This window comes from Bison bison, unplaced genomic scaffold (genome assembly GCF_000754665.1).
Source record: "Bison bison bison isolate TAMUID 2011002044 unplaced genomic scaffold, Bison_UMD1.0 scf7180017864531, whole genome shotgun sequence".
NCBI classification, from domain to species: domain Eukaryota; kingdom Metazoa; phylum Chordata; class Mammalia; order Artiodactyla; family Bovidae; genus Bison; species Bison bison.
This window is the reverse complement of record NW_011495081.1, coordinates 8887298-8909136: the sequence shown is the minus strand read 5'-3', so window position 1 is coordinate 8909136 and position 21839 is coordinate 8887298. Positions and strand designations below refer to the sequence as shown.

Sequence of the window (21839 nt, the reverse complement as noted above, 5' to 3'; positions counted from 1 at the left end):
AAGACATTGCGTAAGGGGCCTGGTCTAATTAAGATGGCTGCGGGAACAAATGGTCACGTGGTCTTATCATGTTCGGAGACGTGAAACTCCTAACCTCATGGCTCGGCTGAGTTTTTCGTAGGTCATGCTGCTGTTGTTTTTCTTTTTCCCCCATAGCTGGGCCACAGCCTCTGATTTCAAGAACCTGAAGATGCCCTCAGACCGGTCTTCCCACTTGATTAACCCTGGATTCTTGTCTGGGTTTAGCAGGATGTCGCGGATGAATTCCCATAAGTGAGTCCCTCTCGGATCTGAGGCCAAGTGGAAAAGAAGAGTTTATTCACAGCTTAAGTCACAGCGAAGAACAGCTCGAGGAAGCCTAGAGTTGAAACATCTTCCATCAAGTAAGAAATACTCAATACCTTGCTACCCACCAATGACACCATGTCACAGCATCTCCAGTACTGAGTATTTAAGAATGAACTAGCAGAATTTTTTAATTTTACAAGTCAGAAAGCTGAAGCATGGAGAACTTAACTGACTTGACCAAAGTCACACAAGCAAATTAGCGGCAAAGCCAAGACAAAAGAATAGGTCTTACCTAGAGAACAGATTTGTGGTTGTCAAGGGGAAGGGGTTGGGGATGGATGGAGTGGGAGGTTGGGGTTAGCAGATGTAAGCTGTTATAGATAAAGTGAATAACAACAAGGTCCTACTGTATGGGACAGGGACCTATATTCGATATCCTATAAATAAACCACAATGGAAAAAATATTTTTAAAAAGGATGCAGAGGGAGGGGATATATATATATATAGATAGATATAGATATGACTGATTCCTGTTGATGTACAGCAGAGACCACCACAATATTATAAAGCAATATCCTCTGGTAAAAAATAAATAAAATAATAAAAAGAATGTGTGTGTATATACATATATATATATATATAACTGAATCACCTTGCTGTACAGCAGAAATTAACACAACATTGTAAATCAATTTCAATAAAAAAAACAAATGTAAAAAATCAGTCCTAGATCACCTAGGCTAGTGGGAGTATCTTCAAAATATGGTTGACAGATTGCTGGGGACTCATTTCAACTTGTTACTTCCCAGGAGAACAATGCTCAACCACTTTTATTTATTAATAGGACCTCAACCAATTTGACGGCTGCAACCCAACAATTGTGTGTCAGCCAAATGCACAGGGTTCTAGAACTCTTAGGCCTAGAATATATTGCGGTGGGGTCTCACGGGGGTTGAGGGAGTCAATCTGAAAATAAAACAGCAACTGTAATGACATTAGCAACCAAATTCAATTCTGTCCCCATTGGATTTGTGACACACAACTCCCTCCCCAAGCCCCAGTTAGCGAGGCTGTGTTCCTTCAGTCCTTCAGGATGACGTGGAGTAGCAGATAGCAAAGATGTCCAACCACTACAATTTCCAGATTATACCACCTCGATCTCTTTTCCCCACCAACTCCACATCTCTGATATTTCATACACTTTCATAAGATTTTATTATTGGGGGAAATATAGCTCCACAAAAGCACTGCTGATGCTTAAGAATAAACAATATTTCTTGGAACAGTAACTCAACAAAAGAAAGAAGCCAACATTCAGCAAAAGGAAAAAAGAATATACCTCAGCTGTTTCTTCCCACCTTTCTCCTCATCCCATCCCTTTTTTTTTTATTTTCTGGAGAAAGGGAGATAGCCCACTGCATGCCTGTAAGAAGTTCCCATTCACAGAGGTCTCAGTGTTAGAACAAATAGAACAGAGTGAGGAGGAAATATCCATTGAAATTCTACTTTGAGAAACCACTGCAGAGGGGTTGCGTGGCCAGCAAGTGATGCCTCTCTTTTCACACCCCACCCAGTCTGAGGTGAAGAAATGCAGGCAGCAGGAAGCGGCAGTGTTTGCCTTAAAACTGGTGGCCTCCAGCAACCCTCCACTTGAACGAAAGGAATGGCCAGGAGGCAACTGAAAGCCAGCCAACTTACTGTGCTTTTTGGTGTGGGGCTTGGTCGGGTGGTCTTGCTCCTTTTTCGTATCAGGTGACTCTGCTAAAGAGAAGACAACGAGAACTGCTTCATTTCCCTGTTTCCTGCAATTGTCATCTCCATTCGTCCATTCATTTCATCAGGATTTATTAAACACCTACTACATGCCTGGCACTGCTCATGTAGTTGGGCATGATCAAAACAGAGCAGAGATGATAAGTGCTCCAGAGAAAACATTTCAGGATAAGCAAAAAAGGGTAGACATGTGGGAATGGGAATAATTCGCAATTAAATATAAGGTGGTCACAGAAGAACTGATAAGGGGACCAGAAGGGTGTGAGGGAGACAGTCACACAGAGAACTTGTGGAAGAACCTGCTGTGCCTGAGAATAGGAAGTGCAAAGACCCTGAGGCTGATGTGCACAGAATAGAAGGAAGCCAGTGTGGCTGTGAGCAAGGGGCAGAGGGGAAACAGTGACATTCAGATCACTAAGGCCTGATAGGATATTATGAGGATTTTAGTTTTTATTCTGTGAGAGATAAGAAGCCATTGAAGGATTTATGTCATCAGTTTTTTTCTTTTTTAATGAAATACCAAAATGTAAACATTTAAAACAAAGAAAGATGACTTTTAAGCCAAAGGAGTGCCTTTTTTGGCATGCAAAGTTACATTTTAATCAGCCAGACAAAGGTGCCATTGACTGGCCTGAGCTCAGCACAGAGAGCCACAGTGGACTGTGGAAACACAAATTAGTTTAACAAATGACTCATTATGGTGACCCTTGAGATTATCAACAAGAGAAAATTACAGAGGCAAATTTGTGAAATAAAACTTGTTAAAAAGAAAACTAAATGACTTAGCAGTGTGTGTGTGTCTGTGTGTGCCTGTGTGTGTGTGTCTGTGTGTATGCCTCTGTGTGTGTGTGTGTGTGTGTGTGTTTGTGTCAGTGGTCATGTCCAGTATCAGGAGAACTAAAGCAGATCTTACCAAAAAAAAAAATCCCACCATCAAAAATCTGCCAACTTGAATACAGAGCTGCTTGTAAGTGGTAGCCAATCCCGATAAGAAATTGGACCAGTATATCACATCTCTTCTGTGGGCATTACATCAGAGTTCCCTCACTTAGGGTTTGCTGACCCACGTGTGGCTTTCAAGAGCATTTTCATCAGACCGACACTGCTGGCAAAGGAAGAGGATCCAAGCATTCGAGATTGTCAAGAGTGGTCCATTGTTCAATAAGGTTTGAACATCATTAGATCCTAATGAAAATGGTAAAGACTAACTCTTGTTTCTTTAGCGCTTACTATGTACCAGGCACTGTGATCAGTACTTTACATGAAGCACCTTATGTGATTCACACAATAACCCTATGAGGAAAGTGCTAGCAGGATCCAGAGGTTTTACTCATAAGCACTGTTCTATGCCATTTACAAAGATGGTGCCACATAACAGATTTCATAAATGCCTTCCCTGCCAAGAATCAGGTTCAGTTCTGCAACACTCTAGTCAGTGGGGAGAAGTCATTCCAATTTGATGATTCTGTATTTCCCAACGTGCATAGACACATTCACCTATCTGAGCACCCAGACTGTCACAACTCAGAGCTCCCAGCAGCTTGAAAGTCGTGGTGGGATGGATGAAAGAGTTTTAATAAGATCTGGTTAGAAGAGAAACCTCTTTTTCTGGTGGTTAAATGCACCGCCACCCTCCACTCACCCCCGACTCCCTCCCCACTACAACAATGTCAGCAGGAGGGTTTGCACCTGACTCAGATTTCTCTGAAACCTGGAAAAACAAATTCACAGAAAATGCAAGGAGACTCCACTCTCTCTCTCTGTAGGTTTCGCAGTGAGGTTGCGACATCCCATCAGGATGTGACAATATTGCGGCAGGGTGGCACCCACCCCGGTTTCCAAGTGATGCATCACTCTGACAGGGCCACGTTGTTCTGTAGACAAAGAGTGGCATTTACCCAGCAGGCCACAAGCAAAGCTTATTTTCAAATGGCATCCAGGAGTGGTGCAGGGCCATTATTTCAGAGCCAGGGTTGAAGTCAGAAAAACCCAAGTGTAAGTGTCTCTCAGCTTATTGGCCTCAATCCTTACTTAGGGGTTGCAAGCACATGTAATGCAAGAATCAATTACTTTGGGAGATTGAAGTACTTTATGAATAAACTGGAAACCTTGGACCGTCTCCCCAGAAAAAGGCACATATGTGTGTGTACACTCATGAAATTCTGTAACAGTTTCAGGAGTTTGTGGGTCATTTAGCTGTCCATGGATTCCAGATTAAGAACCCCCAGACCAGCTACACCAAGAGGAAATGTTCTCTTTAAGATGTCAACCATTTACCCAAGCTAGACTTCCATCCATCTTAAGGAAGAACTTCAGCCAAAAAAAAAGCCCTCAATAGAAATGTGACCATCATCGTATGGAAGAATATGCAGCCACAGGCAAAAAAAACTCGAATTTCTTCCAGCCTCTTCTAGTCCCCAGTGTGTGGGGGGCAAGCTGTAGAATCACCCACCTGCCTCAGCACTAAAGTCTTTTGATCTGAAACTTCACCTTAATATGATGACCTCTCCCCCTGGCTCTTCCCCTGGCCCTCAAATAAAAGTCAGAACCTTTGAAGTTAGCCGTGTGGTTAAGTGACTCATCCTTATAAAATAATAGTTTGCTCTGAGGAAGTTGTCCAGCTTGGTTTTCTCCTGCTCTGCTTCCAGGCACCTCAGGCCAAGGTCCAGTCTGGACTGGGGCAGCACCAAGGCACAAGTTTATGAAGAGCTCCAGAGCATGACTTCAGCTAAGTTGCTTCGCAAGAAGCAAAGATTAGAAACATTTGCATATGATTCAGCTGTGAGCCATTTCTTTACGGGATATACAAATTTCAGTGTTATAATAGACCATGCCACCCTCGCTCTAGGCTCAGCGAGTCGGTGAATAAACACATCAAGCCTGCATTGGCATGATTGGCTTGAGGACTATCGGGCAGATCAGGAACACTGGCGGCAGCCATTTTATGAAATGAGCAGATGACAGAGAAATCAAAACACGGCCACTTCCCCACCTGTGTTTATCAGTGAGGGCATCAGTTTATGTGTGGCCTCGCCTCAGTGTGGCTTGTAACTTGCATTAAAACACAAAGATACTTAACTGCCCTCCATTTCATGGGAGCTGGAAATTTGAAGACTCGGACGAATGACAGGTCTTTGGGGCAGGGCTCAGGGGTTGCGGCAGGGTGAGGGGGTCCTGGTCCCATTCAGTAGAGACTAAACTATTCTGAAAGGGATTGATCCTTACAAGGCTGTAATTAACTATTCTACCTGGAGGGCTTGTTACCCCAAAGAATTTACCAACCCAGACACTGAATTGATTAAGTGATCATTCTGATAGAGCTCCTGAATGGCTTATCTCTTTTTTCAGCCTGTGTTACAATTTCAGGATAGGAATCCAGGATAAAGAGATTAAGAATCAATGAAGGGACTTCCCTGGCGGTTCAGTGGTTATGTCTCTGTACTTCCACTGCAGGGGGCATGGGTTCAATTCCTGGTCAGGGAAGTAAGATCCCCACATGACCAATACCAGAAAAAAAGAAAGGAAATTTCTTGAACTGAATAAAAATGAAAATACAACATATCAACTTAAAAAAATTTTTTTTTAAAAATCAAGGGATGTGAAGGAGAGTAGATTTATAAAGCTCATTTTAAGGACTATTCAAAAGTTGAGTAAGGGAACTCAGAAGGCAGTGAGTTCTCAGAAGGCAGTGAGTTCCCCGTTACCTCCAGGGGATCTTCCCCACCCAGGGATCAAACTCATGTCTCCTCCACCTCCTGCACTGCAGGTGAATTCTTTATCCCCGAGCCACCAGGGAAGCCCACAAACATGAAGACAGACATTGGTCCCTATTGACTCTGAGATTCTAGCAGCTAAGTCAGGATGCAAAAGAGAGCCCAGCAGAGCTGTGAGGACTGCTCTTGGTTCCCCCGGTGCCTCGAGATCTAACTACCCCTGAGGCTCGGGAAGTGGCTTGTTTAAGTTCATTCTTAGTTGCAATCTTCTGCCCTAAGCCAAAGACTCAGGACATGGGATCAGTACCTTAGGAAGCGTGGCAGGAAGTCAGAGGGTGACGAGGGTGGTCTCTTCAGCTCTGAAAACCTTAGTCTTAACTGAGTGACAACAAAATTTTACCCTGACTGGCTCAATTCCTCCAGAATGGCAAATCCACCACAGAACGCTTCCAGTGTTTGATCTAGTTCCCTAATTTCAGCAGATATTTAGAGTGACAGACAATGGGATGGGACACCGGGGCTCCGGAGGGGGAAATCAAAAAATGAATCAACCTTCGCTCTTCACCTCGATTCCAGAAGCACTTACCCTGGCTCCCAGCCCTGTCTCATTCAAGGGGCTTGAACTGAACAAAACCTCAAACTGAAAGCTTTCGTTTTTTCAGTTCTCAAAAACACACTCAACAAAAGCCAAAAAAAAAAAAAGAGAGAGAGAGAGAGAGAGAAGGGGTTGTTGTTTGACTCTTGCCTTTCACAAACACTCTTTTTAAATCCCAGTTCTGAAGCTGCCCCAAATTAAGTTCCAGGAAAAGATAGAGTCACTTGTAACAGGTCTAAGCTCTATTTTACAGAGCCAGACAGAGCCACAAGTTTGCAATGAGATCAAGAGTTGGCATGAAACCATCTCTTCACTTTCCCAGTGCGCTCATTTCTACCAATGGATCTATTTGTAAGTGGATGAAGAGTAATAATCTGAAAGCCCCTCTCCCAGACTCCCAAAAGACCAACCCTCTCACTCATTTTGACTTTGACTGAGTCACGGATAGCCTCCAGACACATCCAATCTCGAACACAACTAATATGAACATAACTCATAATGTGCATGTGGTCTGACTGATTAGAGAGTCCTGATGAGCCTTCAAGCACAGACTTTAAAACTGACCCATGATTCCCAAGGTTCTAGAAGTTTTCAGCAGAAGTGAAACTCACTTCAGTTTTCAGTGAAGGTGCAGAAGTTTTCCGGCACCTTCAACCCAGAGACCATCTTCCTAAGTTCACTGACTTCTGGATTCCACTGTGAGACATTCTTTTTCTAAAGCCAAAGACAGCTTGTTGAAAATTAAATAGAGCCTTCTCCCCTAATATACCCACTTAATAATTTTATCACATGATTTCACAAAAGCAAGTTTTTATTGAAAAGAGGGTTTTTCTTGTCACAAGAGAGTGATTTGGATTCACAGGAGGAAAACACTTTTTCTAGAGGCATCTTTGATGATCATTTTCAATAGATAAATATGGTCTCAAAAGCAGTTATTTTATAAACCTTTCCCAGACCTTCACTGGGAAGGACCCCAGCAAAGCTGGAAATGTATAACATAGGTAATTCTCGTTAATTCTCAGTAAGCGCTTGTATGAGGTACACTCAGCCTTGGGTGTCAGGACAACTTACCAATGGGAAGGTGACCAGTGGTTGTCATGGAGATCTGGGCCCGGCAGAAAGTTTTGCTGTCCAGCAAATCTGTGGCAGTGAAAACATAAGGGACATTAAGATCCCCCTCCTTACAACATAAAGTTTTGGCTTTGAGAAAAACAGAATCAGAATGTAAAGGGGGTCTTAAGTGCTGGGGAGTTAGTTACCTACTGTGCTACCATAGTTGGTGTCGTATAAATAGTTTTCTTCTTTCCAGGTGTTCATGATGGAAGGGTCTACAAAGGACAGAAAATGGAAACGTCAGCAGTCACCTTCCCCAAGTGGGGAGTTTGCCTGTTTTTACTCACTGTTCTTTATCAAAAAGGTGTGGGACAAGAAGGTGGCTTTCAGAGAGAAGAGATCAGATTCTACTTCAGTCACGTGTTGATTTACGATAATGTTAGCCCAGTTTTTCTTCCAGCGCCCTGGGGGAGATGGACTTTGTTACAGCCTCATCCAGGTGTTCTACACCTGTTGCATTTTGAGGGACGTGAGAGCAGTTGCAACAGTGGGATCCTCTCCTAGACCAGTGTTTTCCTGGGGATGTTTCCAGTCTGCACGTGGGGGTGGGGGAGCTCAGGGGCCTGGCATTGTCATACATTCTACTGTACTGTCACCAGAATACTTTTATACTAGTTTAAAAAAATGGTAAGGACAAAAAATTTCATGATGAATGAGCATCTTTTCCAAATAATATCTTCCTGGGAGAATTAATTATGTTTCTTTCATAAAAAATCTGCTCAGTCTTATCATGGAATCTTTATTGCTAAAATCCAGAGTGAAACTCTTAAGTTGGGTGACAGCTCCCTCCCTCCAGGACATCTCCAATAGTCTTAAGGGGTGGACATAAAATTTTCAAAATAAAACTGAAGAGAAGAAGAGGAGATTGTAACCGAATCAAATAAACAGCTTTTAAGAGTAGAACCTCATTAGAATGGATAAAGAAGATGCAGTACATATATACAATGGACTATTACTCAGCCATTGAAAAGAATGAAATAGTGCCCCTTGCAGCGACACAGATGGTCCTAGAGAGTGTCATACTGAGTGAAGTAAGGCAGACAGAGAAGGAGAAATGCCGTATGACATCCCTTATATGTGGAATCTGAAATGAGCTTACAAAACAGAAAGAGACTCACAAACTTAGAAAATGAATTTATAGTTGCCAGGAGTGGATGGGATAGTTAGAGAGTTTGGGAAGGTCATATACACATTGCTGTATTTAAAATGGGTAGTTAACAGGGACTTATTGTATAGCGCATGGAACTCTGCTCAGTGTTGCGTTGCAGCCTGGATGGAAATAGGGTCTGGGAGATAAGGGACACATGTGTATGTGTGGCCGAGTCCCTTCACTGTCCACCTGAAACTATCACATTGTTCATCGGCTCTGTCCCAATACCAAATAAAAAGTTAAAAAAAAAAAAAAAAGGGTAGGGCTTCATTGCCTCATCTTGGAAAAGAAGTTCTTTCTTTCTTCAGAGTACTGGATAAGCACATCTCTTGGCTCTTTAGATTTCAGACTCGAAGGAAACTCCCCTCCACCTACCCCAAAAGCAGCCCAACTCCTACACCCCCCACATCTGGGCTGATCTCCAACAGAAGATCTCTTTTTTTCCTGGCCGGGCAAGAGCTGAGCAATCTGGCAGGAGCTGTCACCTCATCCTCACCAGGAACTTCCTGCTCTCCCCTCCTCACAGATGGAGATGCCCTCAGCTCCCTCCTGCCCAGCATCTGAATTTCAGGGCTGGGGTGGTAAGCCACTGGCCGAATTTCATTTTGTTTTTATAGCATAAATGGTGTAAAACCTGACTCACTGGCTAAGTCCTCTTGTTTACGACATAGGGATTTAGCTGGTATTTGAACTAATAGCTACGTGCTTGGGCACCCCAAGCCCAGTCTCCTGGGGTTACACCCTCTCTCCTCATTGGGTTGCCTCGTACACCTGTTGTTGTCTCTGAAAACAAACTGAACCAAAAGAGGTTTGGGGGTGTTGGCCCCTGCATGAGCCTCCTCTCCCCTCCTCCCAGGGTGCACCTTCTTCCCCACCCTTCAGCTCAGCTTTCCTGAACTGGCACCACAAGAATGTCTGGATGGTCGAGGAGGAATTGTCAAGTACTTGGGACCTCTCTGGTACCACCTCCTGGCTCTTGCACTAGGGCTATCTGTCTGGTCAATAGCGGGGGTTAGAGGTGAGGGGGCACCATCCTCTTGGCCAAGTTCTATTCCTGCCTCTAAGGCAGTCAGGCCCATAAAGCACAAACCATCTGGGTAACTCAACCCCTGGTCTCTGGGGTGGCGTGGAGAGGGGGGGTGGAGGGGGAAGGGCAGGGCTGGAAAACCTAATTAACATGCTTAGCAGCTATTGTTTTTTCTTTAATAATGGTAGACCAGCCCCCTTATACAAGAGTAAATAACTGCATGGGGACAGTTTCTGCCCCTAGTGACTCACAAATCACCCCAGGTCAAATTCTGTCCTTGGTGACTGGCACGCAAGCCTCAGGGAGGCCTGTGGCCGACTGTGGTTGGCCCATGTGGCCCATATTCTCGCTGATGTGGGCATGGGGAGGGACCCTGGGGCGGGGGCAGTTCCTGTGGACTTGGGCGACTTGCAGAGTTCTCTAGACTAAGAGGTCATAGAAGGGCAATATGCCAGGAAACTGATTGATACCAGGCTCTGGGACACAACTTCTGGAGGTAGTTACTGTTCTCTGCAGGTCCCCTGGAGGGGAGGTGGGGAGACAGAAAGTCCCCAGGGGAGAGAGTTCAGGACAGAGAAAGGAGGGATGATCGGGCAGAAGGAGGAGTACAAAATGAAAGTAATGGCTCTGGGGCCGCAAACTCTACTCGGAGCTCAGAACATCAGCTTTTGTCTGAAAATGCTCTTAAAGCAGGAGTTGGTTCCACAGCTGCTTGGACATCCTTACAGAAACTCCAAGGTCCCCAATCTCTCCTCAAGCCCAGTCTCTTGGGATAACACCTTCTCTCCTTGCTGGGTTACCTCGTACACCTGTTGTTGTCTGTCATAGAGTAACTACGACACCCAGGCCGGTGCTTCCTCTTCTTGATGAAACACACTGCCTTCAAGGGAGAAGAGGGAGAGGAGACACTGATGCTTCCTCTTCTCTCCTCTTGCTTCTCCTGACTTGGCCAAGTCCAACCCCCTGACTCTCTGCAGTGAGGAGGATGCCCACTTAGACTCTGCATTTTTCTGGGCTCCTGGATCAGAGCCTGGATGCGCCCCTGACCAACCACAGGAAGCAGAGACGTGTGGGAGGAATTAGGCTCACCACCAGTCTAGAAGTCAGAAAGAGTTGGCGGTCATGGTCCCAAGGACAAGGAATGAGATTTGTGGCAGGGGGGGTGGCCCATTGGAGACAGCCAAGGAAGAGGCATCCCTGGATTTCCTGCCCAAACACCGGCTCCATCCTGCTCCCACACTCTCCCTCACACTCCCTCCCAACTTGTGTTCCCCAGACCTTTGCTTCCCACGTTGGCTCCCTTTATCTACCACGACTCACCGGTTTGTTCAGTTTTGACAATGACGTTGTGCGTGGACTGGAACAGGTCACTGCTGCACTGGCCTGTGAAGGGCAGATTGGGAAAGTCAGAGCGGGCCCACATGGAGCCAAAATGTGTTGCTTGGCTAAGGACAAAGCTGGCTTCATGCAAGAGTTTCTGCTAAGCCCACTGCCTGATCATTATCCTTTGCTTCTGAGAGGGGGCTTCCCTCTCTGCATCTGTAATCTCAAGCCTGGGGTCCTTGGCCCAGAAAATCAGTAGCTGGGGCACCCACCTCAAATGGAATTATTTAGCCTTTCAAAGAGAAGACATCCAGTATAAGGGAACTAGAAGTTTAGATGTTAGAAGACCAGTTTCTCCACTAATAGCTGCAAGTCACTTCAGCTTTCTCGGTCTTGGTTTCCTCAACTGAAAATTTAGGGGATTAAACTAGATAAAGTCATTAGATAGCCTCTAAGGTGCTTTCCCATACTAAGATCTGACACAAAATGCAAACAAAAACACAAAGCCATCTTAATCCTTTTCTGATCTTAAATGTAACTCCTTTTGGTTAGATCTGATCTGTGAGGCACGTCTAGATACGTGCAGTGATTCTTCTCTTACGTATGCCTTACAACTTCTCTTCAGATGTATCATATATAAAAGCACATGCATGCGTGTGTGCAAAGTAGCTTCAGATGTGTCCAGCCCTATGGATTGTAGCCCGCCAGGCTCCTCTGTCCATGGGATTCTCCAGGCAAGAATACTGGAGTAGACTGCCATTCCCTTCTCCAGGGGATCTTCCTGATGCAGGGATCGAACACGTGTCTCTAATGTCTCCTGCATTAGCAGGAGGGTTCTTTACCACTAGCACCACTTGGAAAGCCCCATTAAAGCACATATATACATGTAAATTCACTTTGTATGTTTGTCCTCCCCAGCCAGATTACAAATATCTCAGGAGCAGAGGTCACGCTTTAACGTCTCTGACCTTCAGTTTTCCCAGATGAAAACTTCCCCTATCAAATGGCTGTGATGTTTATTTTCTCATAAGGTCACCAAATGAATCTATTCACTTGGAGTCCTTGTATAAGTAAATACTCAATAAATGTAAGTTAGTAGAACGTTTACAAAAAGGCAAATGACAAAAACAAGGTGAGAAATCTGGCCAGGAGGCAGTCAGAGGCACCGGCTGTACACAGTGGGACCAGACAAGTCATGGAAGGCCAAAGATGGAAGGCCAGAGCTGGGAAGTCAAGGGTGACCACATCCCATCCCACGCCTCCCTGTCTTAAGCTTCAATCAGAGCAAAGCTTTAAAGGAGTGGATTTAATTGGAGGTGGGGAGGTAAATATTTTTAATTCTTCAAGTATAAGTCTGCTCTTTCTGAAGACTCCTGGATGTTATTTTTAGAGCCTTGTTTGGTTTGGTTCTAGTAAAAGAAAAATGAGCAACCACCTCTGAGGTGGGCGGGAAGCAGGGAGTGCCCCAGAGCTGAATGAGGTCATCTCAAACGGCCACCATGCTGCCAGCTCAGTGGCCAGACATTGGGTCTCTTCAGTGTTGATGGCAGCTGTAGGGATCTGAATCTGGTCCATAGCCCTGGAGCTCATGCTTCCCACAGCCCCAGCTCCATGTCCAAACACAGGTTCTGCTTGGATAGATGTGCCTGCTCCAAAGTAGATAGGCCAGCCCGCTATTCATACACATCACTGCTTCCCAAAAGGGTTCTCAGAGAAGCTAGTTTTTTAAATAACCATTATCATAAGAACTTCAGGCCAGTGTCAAGGGCATTCTGCAAGATAGTTGTCTCCCCTACCAAGCCTTCCAAGCCAGTGTAGCATGCATGCATGTGTGAATCAAATATCACTGATGGATAGCCTTTGAATGCTTCCTGTCTATGCGCTGGGTGGAGCGTCAGAAGAGACATCTGGGGCTCTAGGATAGCCCCAATCCCAGAAACTGCAGAAACATACCAAACCTGTCCAGACCATTTGTTCTAACCCTTTTTCATTTAGGACCTTTTAAGAATCTGTTGTAATAACATAAGCTTTCTCTCCTCCCCCAGAACAAACTAGAAGTAATTTCACCTATTTTTTTTTTTTTTACCATACTTATGTCTCATTGTAAGAACCTAAGTATAGAAATATTTTTTAAAATAGCCATGGCGATCTTAACCAGCAAGTGATTGGGAATGAAACAATCAAACCCCATTTGTAAGAGAAAGAAGTGGTTTTCTGAGAGCACCAAGTATTCTGTAACTACCCAGCTAACCCTTGTCTCCTTGGAAATTAACCATAAGGAGAGAATTACATTACCCTAGATTTGTATGGGATTTGGCACACCTTGTCCCCTAGGCTTCAAGCCTATCCCCTCTCACCTCCCTTCTACTTCCCTGTCTTGGGAAACAGTCATTTGGAGGTAAGACCATCCTCAGATGTCCCTAAACAGGAACCCTGCCAGTCGTGGAGTCTCTGCCCTTCCCAGCTGGCTCCCAACAGGGTAGAGAGAGTGAAAGAGAGTCACCATTCCACTTGAGATGCTGCAGGTTGCTGTAAAGAAGCTGCCCGGCCGTCCCTGCCGCCCGGGTGAACTCCTGCAGACTCATGCTGCAGAGGTGCTCGCCGTTGACGTCAAACTCCTGGAAAGGGATGCAGCTGGCATCCAGCTGGTTGGTGTCCAGGAGATGCTGGAGCCACTCCCACACCTGGTACTTGGTCCAGTACTGAGGATGGATTTCATGCCACTGGCCTCCGAAAAACCCACTGGAAACTGCAAAAGAGGAGGCAGCCCTGTGAGTGAGCCGTGTTTGTTTCTGAGCATGATCCCAGACAGGAAGGTGCACCGCCAGAAGTCACAGGGATCACAGCCGAGGTGTGCACACATCAGCAGAGGTTGGATTTGGAGAGGAGGCTCTGGGAAATGCAATTCCTTCCCTAGTTGTGGTAGGAGCCAGTCATTCAACCTCCCTACATCTTCCTGTTGTTCCTCATATACTCACCCCTGGGCTCTGGATAAGGACACAAGACTTGAAACGCTCTGAGATCATGAGCTTCTTCCCCATCTCCCACAAATTACCATGAGAGCTAATGCATTGCTACAGTTTCAGCAATGTATTGGCTTCCTGCCCACACCCACATAGTTCCCATGTTTTTTGTTTTTTTTTTTTCCCTCTCTCTCTCACACACACCTATATACACACATATACCCCCAATTCAAATCATTTTTAACCAGAAGCCTGAGACTTGGGTTCTCTTCTTTATGATGCCTTTGTTTCTCCCCAGAGTGGTCCAGATGATTCATCTGCTCGCTATGCTGATGTCCCCTGCCCAGTACTGGTTATTACAACCACTATGACGTCACTTCCCTACCCAGTTACCTTCAGCAACTTCCCTTTATCCAGTGAAATTAGGTCCAAAACTTCCAAGCCAGGCATTGAGGCTCTTCACTATTCCTCAAGTGACCCTTTGCCTTTTTTCTATATTGTCCTTTAGGACAGTTTGAGGTCTACCTGTGGCTCCCTATTGAATTCCTGCCCAACTCACTGACTCCGACCACCCATAAAGCCATCAGAGACTCCCCCGATCAACTGCTGAGGGCTGCTGTCTTTAAATCTCCAGGAAACATACTTCCCATTTCTCCTCATGACTTCTGTCCTGTTTTGCCTTTTTTGATGGGTCTTTACAGTCCTATTCTTCTTTGTAAACTTTATGCTCAATTTAGCGACTTCACTTTCACTTTTCACTTTCATGCATTGGAGAAGGAAATGGCAACCCACTCCAGTGTTCTTGCCTGGAGAATCCCAGGGACAGGGGAGCCTGTTGGGCTGCTGTCTATGGGGTCACACAGAGTCGGACACGACTGAAGCGACTTAGCAGCAGCAGCAGCAGCATATCCATCTTACCCATCCTTGTATCTCCCATAAAAACTACTTAGAGATTTTGCCATTATAAGTACTTTCTCTCCATTTCTTCAGTAAATTTATTGTTGAAGAAGAAATAACATTGGAACCTGGAAGAGCCTATGAGATCCATTCACAAGATGGCTAATTCAAGTACCAGTGAAGAAGAGGAGTTCCTCCAATCCAATAAATATTATTGAGCTCACTATGGACTAACCATCTATGTATGTGACTCTCATACTCACTTAAGAGAGCATCACTAAATCAACCCAGAGTCCTGAAGGGATGAAGAAGAAAGAGCCAGCTCCTGTTGGCATGTGACCAGACTGAGAGCTCTTACAATCCCTTCTAAAGCAGGGACCAAGGGAGGGAGCACTCTTTTGGAAGAGGTGAGGGGTAGGAACAAGGAGGAGACCCTATTATAGCCCACCAAGCTGAAGAAGGAGAAATCTAACTGAGCATGACACACAGATATTCCCACCAACTCAAGGATGGACCAATAAAGGAAAATGTAGCGCAAGAAAATAGTCCCTAACTTTTTCTTCAAGGTCCTGCTAGATCAGTACTTCTCTAAACTCTAAAGCGATTATGAATCACCAGGGAATGTTGTTCAAATGCAGATTCTGATTCCATAGACTTGGGGTGAGGCCTGAGGTTCTGCATTCCTGGTGAGTGTCCCAGGAATGGGGATGATGATGATGTTTGTCAGTGGACACAGTTTGCGTGGCAAGGAGATACAGAGCTCCAAAAGGTCTGATCCCCCATAATACCCACAGCCTGGCCCTCAACACTCCCAGAGGAGAAGCTGAAGGGTGAATGCTTCCAACCCACTCCCGTTTTTGCTCACCCTCTTGGACTTCATCCACTGCTCGCAGACTTAAGGATTGCTAAGAGCAGGAGGTCAAGATGACGTGGCCACAAAGATACTGTCCTGTGTCATACCTGCCGCTCACATTAGGTGCCATATGCCTCATATCTCATAACCACACAAAAGCAGGCCTGAACCCTCAGCTGGGGTCCTAAAGGGGAAGCCAACAGTGAAGGGGGAAGCAATAAGGATTGGAGGAATCTAGTCCCCAAATTTAAATACATAGAAATATTCCCAAATATACTAACAGACTGAGCCTAAATGGGATGTCTCTCATTTCTCCCACTTTTTTTTTTGGTGTCTCACCAACCAATACAGCTGTTGAAGAGTGGGCTATATTTTTTGCAGCTCCCCCAAGTCTCTGTTCTTTTATTTTTAAATTAATTGTTTTGCTAATTGTGCAACTCTGAGTTTGCAAACAAGAGACAACAACTCTCAATAACCCCACACCAGGCCCACAGTACTTTCTTCTTTCAATGTCACATGATTCAGAAGAGAGGAGGGTTCCTGATAGTGCAGCCTATTAGAACTTGGCAGAACCAGAGAATTTTGTCTGAAGTTGAACGGAGCAGACTCCCCAGTAGCCTCCAGAAGTTTGGGGAGAAGCATTGAAAAGCCTATGAGTTCAGCTCCTCTCTGGCATTCAACTGGTCTCCCCAGTCCCATCAATCAAGACCAGGAGCTTCTGGAAGTGAGAATGTAACAGTGATGAATGGATTCTACACCCTGCGCAGCAAACAAGAGGAATGCTGCCATAATGGAGAGTCCAAGGGCTTGGGATGCAAAAGACTTTCCACCCTGAAGAACTGTTCCCTGTTTAGAATTATCCTTCAAGGTCCCCACAGGGAAGCTCATGCCCAGAAAAGACAGCAGTTCAGGAGGATAAATGATCAAATAAGAGAAGGTCTCCCCTTCCTGTTTTCCACGCTGTGTGTCTGGGGATTCCAAATTGAAAGGTGGAGCTGCCCAGGAATCGGCTGCTTCTTGGAGAATGCAACCCTTGCATTAGCATCCCACTCCTGCCTCCCAGACATTGTTCACCAAGAGCCACTTCCATGTGGTTCAAGGGAAGCAAGAGCAGCAGGTGGGAGAAGGCCCGGACCTCCTTACACCCACTGTGGTTCAGCGCAAAGGAGTTTGCCCCAGCTGACTGCCTTCACAACGAGGTGCACGGCGCTGATTAGCAACCACTGTATTCAGCCTGGCTTCTACAGTAAGCCATGGGCTGGATCCACCCTCTGTAGGCGCCAGACTAAGCCCTCCCTCTTCTAATCCACCAATCTTAGATTAAAGCGCCACAGGCAGGCACATGGTCTCCTAACAAATCTACCCGCCCCTTACAGAGGGAAGTCACTGGAAGATGAAACAGAAGGATGAAGCTGCTCTAACTCTCTTCTCCTTAATGTCCATGCTTCTACGTGACACACAGACACACACACAAACACACACACACAGAGTTTTCTCTCCTATCCATCTTCATATCCCAGCCAACACTATTCAAATGGCCTTACTTTGGGGTAGCTCTTCTCTCACCCTCTCTGTCAGCTCGCCAACCTGGAACTTTGAATATTGAGAGGAAACCATGGAATATCTCGAGTGGGCTTCTGGCTGGGGCTCCGGGGACCTGTGGGGATCTCCTGCTTGAAGAGTTTTCTCCAGTCCCCCCAGCTCCCACATCCCCTGTATTTCCCACAGGCCTCCTGGCTCCCACACACACTGTATACTTCATGAAGTTGGGGAATGAAGTCTAATCAGAGCAAAGGAAGAAGCTGCATGAGGAGGGACATGCGTAGCTCCCTTACCATTGCACGTGGAGTAGCTGTCTGTCCAGGCCGGCTGCTGGTGGAGAAGATTGTTGCTGGGGTTGAGATTCATTACACCACTTCCTTCCAGAATCATGATCTGTAAGGGGATCAAAAAGGCCGTTCCATCAGTGCCTCTGGGACAAACGTCATTTCAGAGTATGGATCATAGAGCAAATTTAGGAAGGAAGAAAGAACGTGTCCTCCCGTCCACTGCCTGCCAAGCATGTTGCCACAGCCCTTTCAGTAAAAGTAAAACTGACTGGCAATTAAAAATTTCCAGGTTCAATTTTCATATGCATGAGGCAAGTTTTTACAGCCACCCATTCATAAATGAATAATCTCTGATCGGGAATGAAACAGGAGGAAAATGTAATACCTGCTCACCGGGTGAGTCTGGCTAGCGGCCAACTTTTTTTTTTTTTTTACAAAAGTGAAAATGTCAGAGAGATTTTGTTTAAAGTGGAATTGCCATTCGGTAAAATCCCAAATGGGTAGCAGAACAGACCCAGCACCTGTGTGGGAACCCTGACTTGAAATCAGACATGTACGAGTTCTGACACACCTGAGCAGCCCACACCTCAGCATCCAGTAAATTTCCTCAGTGAGGATATCTGCCAAGAGATGGGCTGGTCTCGGGGGACCTCAGCCATATTTGACCTAGAGCTTTTCAAGCACTTAGCTCTGTGATAAGGTTATAAATCAACGGGTTTCTCCAACAAGACACTGACCCTTCCTTCTCGGTAAAACGTTCATCCTCACATTCCCTTTCCTTTTAGTTGTCACCCTCAGTCAATATCTGACTCTCTGCAACGCCACAGACTGTAGCATACCAGGCCTCCCTGTCCTTCACCATCTCCCGGAGTTTGCTCAAACTCATGTCCATTGAGTCGATGATGCCATCCACCTGGAGGATACTGCAAGCTTCACAGCTGACCTGAATGGGACTTTCTCAGTATGAGGCTCATTTTCTCAGTAAAGGATCAAGGAGAAGAGCCTTTCTTCAGTGAGCCTGTTTTTGGATTTTTTTGAACTGTATGAAAATTTTATGTTTTAGAAATATTCACCTCGGTCCTCCAGCACTTACAATGTTCTTACCCTCATGCCAGACTCAAAGCCTCAGAAGTGCATTCAGTCATTCAAAGGATAAACAGCCTGTTTCCAGAAGGTGACTGAGCCTTACCCGGGACCTCTAAGGGTAATTTGCTCTTTCTAAATGTTGGACTGGGGAGAAGCTAGAATTACAGTAGAAGATCATGGAAAATTCTCTGCCTGTTTGGGTGAAAAGTTGCATCTTCATGTGTCACCAACATCCCCAGGATGGAAATTGCCCAACCAGAGCCATTCCACTCTCTCAAAACCCCTTCCTCTAATTTAACTACTGCTTTTAGGTCAATGTAGGGCTTAAGAGGGGAGAAAAGGGGTCTGGAAAAGACATAAAAATTCATTCATGTATTCATTCATTCAACAGATATTTATTAGCCTTGCAATGGGTTGGGCACAGTTCTAGGAACAGGGAGTAGAACAGTGATTAAGAGTTGAATTAGGCTAAACAGAAACATTTATGATGATCATTAACATCATCATCCTGGTTGTTCGGCAAATAATTAGGCCTGAATCCAGCCTGAGTAGAAGGTAGGAGAGGGCAAGATGGGGTGGCAATGATGAGCTCTGTAACAGACCACCAGGAGGAGAGGTAGCAGAGCTGAGTTTTATGAGGTGATGCCATAGAGATGAGTTTCGACATCAGAAAGAGCTGGAGTTTATCCCAAGTTCCACCACTTAATACCAGCTAAGTTCTTAGCTGGTTTGTACTAAGTCAAACAAGTTATTAGCCTCTCTGAACCTGTTTCCTTTTATGTAAAATACAGACCATTGTACCCACTGTATGTATTGGTTGGGGCTTAAGTTAGTCTCCATACCTCAAGCACTTGGCACCAAATAGGACATAACTGCATAGCAGGTATGTTATGATGAGGAGGGGCACTATGCCTATGGGCCACCTGAACCAGAAGTAACCATGGGCCTCAGTTTCCCCGGGCAGAAATTGAAGAGCTAGTAAATTGCTTTTGAAGTTCATTTCCAGAAATGTCTTGGATTCTCACTCTCAGAGAAAACCAACCCAAGTCAAACTTTCTTTTCTTTTCCCATCGAGCTTTCTAGAGCAATAGCCCTAAGCTAAGAAATCAGATGGGGGACTTGAAGGCAAAAGAAATCTTCCAGGTCCCCAGAGGGTTGGCTGGGAGAGGGAGAGGGCATGGCACCAGCTCCTGTTTGCTCAAGGCTAGGCTTGTTCCTTGCCAGCATTTGCTCAACTATAAGCAGTAGAAAGGTTACTGTTTAACCCTGAAAGGGCTGAAGCTCAGAACCCAGTCCATGTGCCCTCCAGGCTGGGGGTAGGGGTGGGTGTGCAGGGGAGGCTTCCCTGAAATTCTTTCACAAGGGTTTGCCTGCAGGGCTGTTTCAAAGTGGCTATTTCAGTGGAAGTCAGATCTGCTGGGGCCAACTATGACCTACTTCCTCAGCCGGCTGGCTCAGGGCTTCTCTTCACCAATTCCCCAAAATCTAGAAGGAAGAGTAGGGTGAGGACCGAGCACCCAGCTTTGGAGTTGGGGAGAGGTGGGCTCAGATCCTAGTTCTCCTGCTCCCCGTGGGTGACCTTGAAACAAGTTCAAGTCTGTCCAACCTGAATCTTTCTGATCCTCACTTTCCCTGCTTGTAAAATAGGAACAACCCAAACTCAAAGGGCTGTGGGCATCAAATGAGCTTGTGCATACAGAAAGCTCAGCAGGTACTAAGAATTTAATAAATGTCGCAGGAACACGTGGGCCAGACTTCCTCTTATGACTAAATGCCCAACAAGCCCCAATCCTCCAGGCGGACATCATTCCTCACCGTGAGGCATCCAGAACTACTCTCAGCCAGAGAGAAGTCCTGAGGATTACAAGGTCACAGCTGCCCCATTGCCATCTGGGCCCCCAGGAGGCTGAGCGCACTCCCTGCTGGCACCCCCTTTCCAAGGGAAAGCAGCCAGCACAACGAGGGGCCCTTTTTTACAGGGCCCAGTAAATGGTTAGCACCCATAAAAGAGTTTATGTGGCTTATTCCTTAGTGAGTCAGAGTTCACTGAGCTCACCCAGGCTGCTGAGGAGAGAAGGTCAGTGTTCTCAACCCAGCTTGGGGCGGCAGGGACCATGCCCTCAGGGTGGGCACGGAAGGCCCCTGGGGCCAGCACGGCTGAAGGCCTTTCACCAAGTTCCAATCCCTTGGAGAACCAGCTTTTCAAGTGTGAAATAAGGACATTTGCCCCCCAACAGCCTCACAAGATTGTTGAGAAGATCAAATGAGATAATAGAAAATAAATGTGCCTTGAGAATGGTAAAAAAAAAAGAAAGAAAGAAAAAGCATTATCATAACCAACTCACCGACACTCCCATATACAAATGTAGACTTTCCATGGTACATGGTGATTACCTTCTGCTGTGCTTAGTCGCTCAGTTGTGTATCCAACATTTTGTGACCCGTGGACTGTAGTCTGCCAGGCTCCTCTGTCCATGGGATCCAGGTAAGAATACTGGAGTGGGTTGTCATGCCCTCCTCCAGGGGCTTGGAATTCCCAACCCAGGGATCAAACCCAGGTCTCCCACAGTTCAGGTGGATCCTTTACTGTCTGAGCCACCAGGGAAGCCCAAGAATACTGGAGTGGGTAGCCTATCCCTTCTCCAGGGAAACTTCCTGACCCAGGAATTGAACTGGATTCTCCTGCATCTCAGGCAGATTCTTTACCAGCTGAGCTACCAGGGAAGCCTAGGTGATTACCTGATGGAGTATGAAAAGCAATCCTTTTAATTTAGAAGTATTTAATGCTTCTCATTGGAGAAGGAAATGGCAACCCACTCCAGTGTTCTTGCCTGGAGAATCCCAGGGACGGGGAAGCCTGGTGGGCTGCCGTCTATGGGGTTGCACAGAGTCGGACACGACTGAAGTGACTTAGCAGCAGCAGCAGAACGCTTCTCGTTAATCTTTTTACTTTACCTTCAGCATAACTTTTATTATTTTCTTTAACAAAAAGTATCAATTATGGGAGGTTGAGACTTTGGAGACTTTGAGGGCTAGGTTGGAACCCAGACTCCCCATCTTTGTATTTGAGCTATGTGACCTTGAGTGTGTTACTCCTTCCGAGCTCAACATCTTTACTGATTCCAAAGAGGGAGTCAGGGGACTGTGGATGTCCTCCAAGCTTAAGGGCTATTTGGAAGGATAGGTAATGCTATGAAGTTAAAGATCCCTGGGCTTCCCTGGTGGCTC

At 45.8% G+C, this 21839-nt stretch overlaps 1 protein-coding gene across 1 annotated transcript in view; it reads right to left on the bottom strand.

The window, feature by feature from the left end:
* The window catches only part of EHF (ets homologous factor), a 43969-nt gene that overhangs the window by 4134 nt on the left and 17996 nt on the right, over nt 1–21839 (bottom strand). The window contains exons 2-8 of the mRNA XM_010831842.1: nt 17532–17631; nt 13487–13732; nt 10981–11043; nt 7630–7698; nt 7442–7510; nt 1988–2050; nt 95–290 (exon numbers count right to left, since the gene is read on the bottom strand). Of these exons, the coding sequence (XP_010830144.1) occupies nt 95–290; nt 1988–2050; nt 7442–7510; nt 7630–7698; nt 10981–11043; nt 13487–13732; nt 17532–17628 (803 nt within the window). The 5' untranslated portion in view covers nt 17629–17631. The remainder of the gene's footprint in view (nt 1–94; nt 291–1987; nt 2051–7441; nt 7511–7629; nt 7699–10980; nt 11044–13486; nt 13733–17531; nt 17632–21839) is intronic.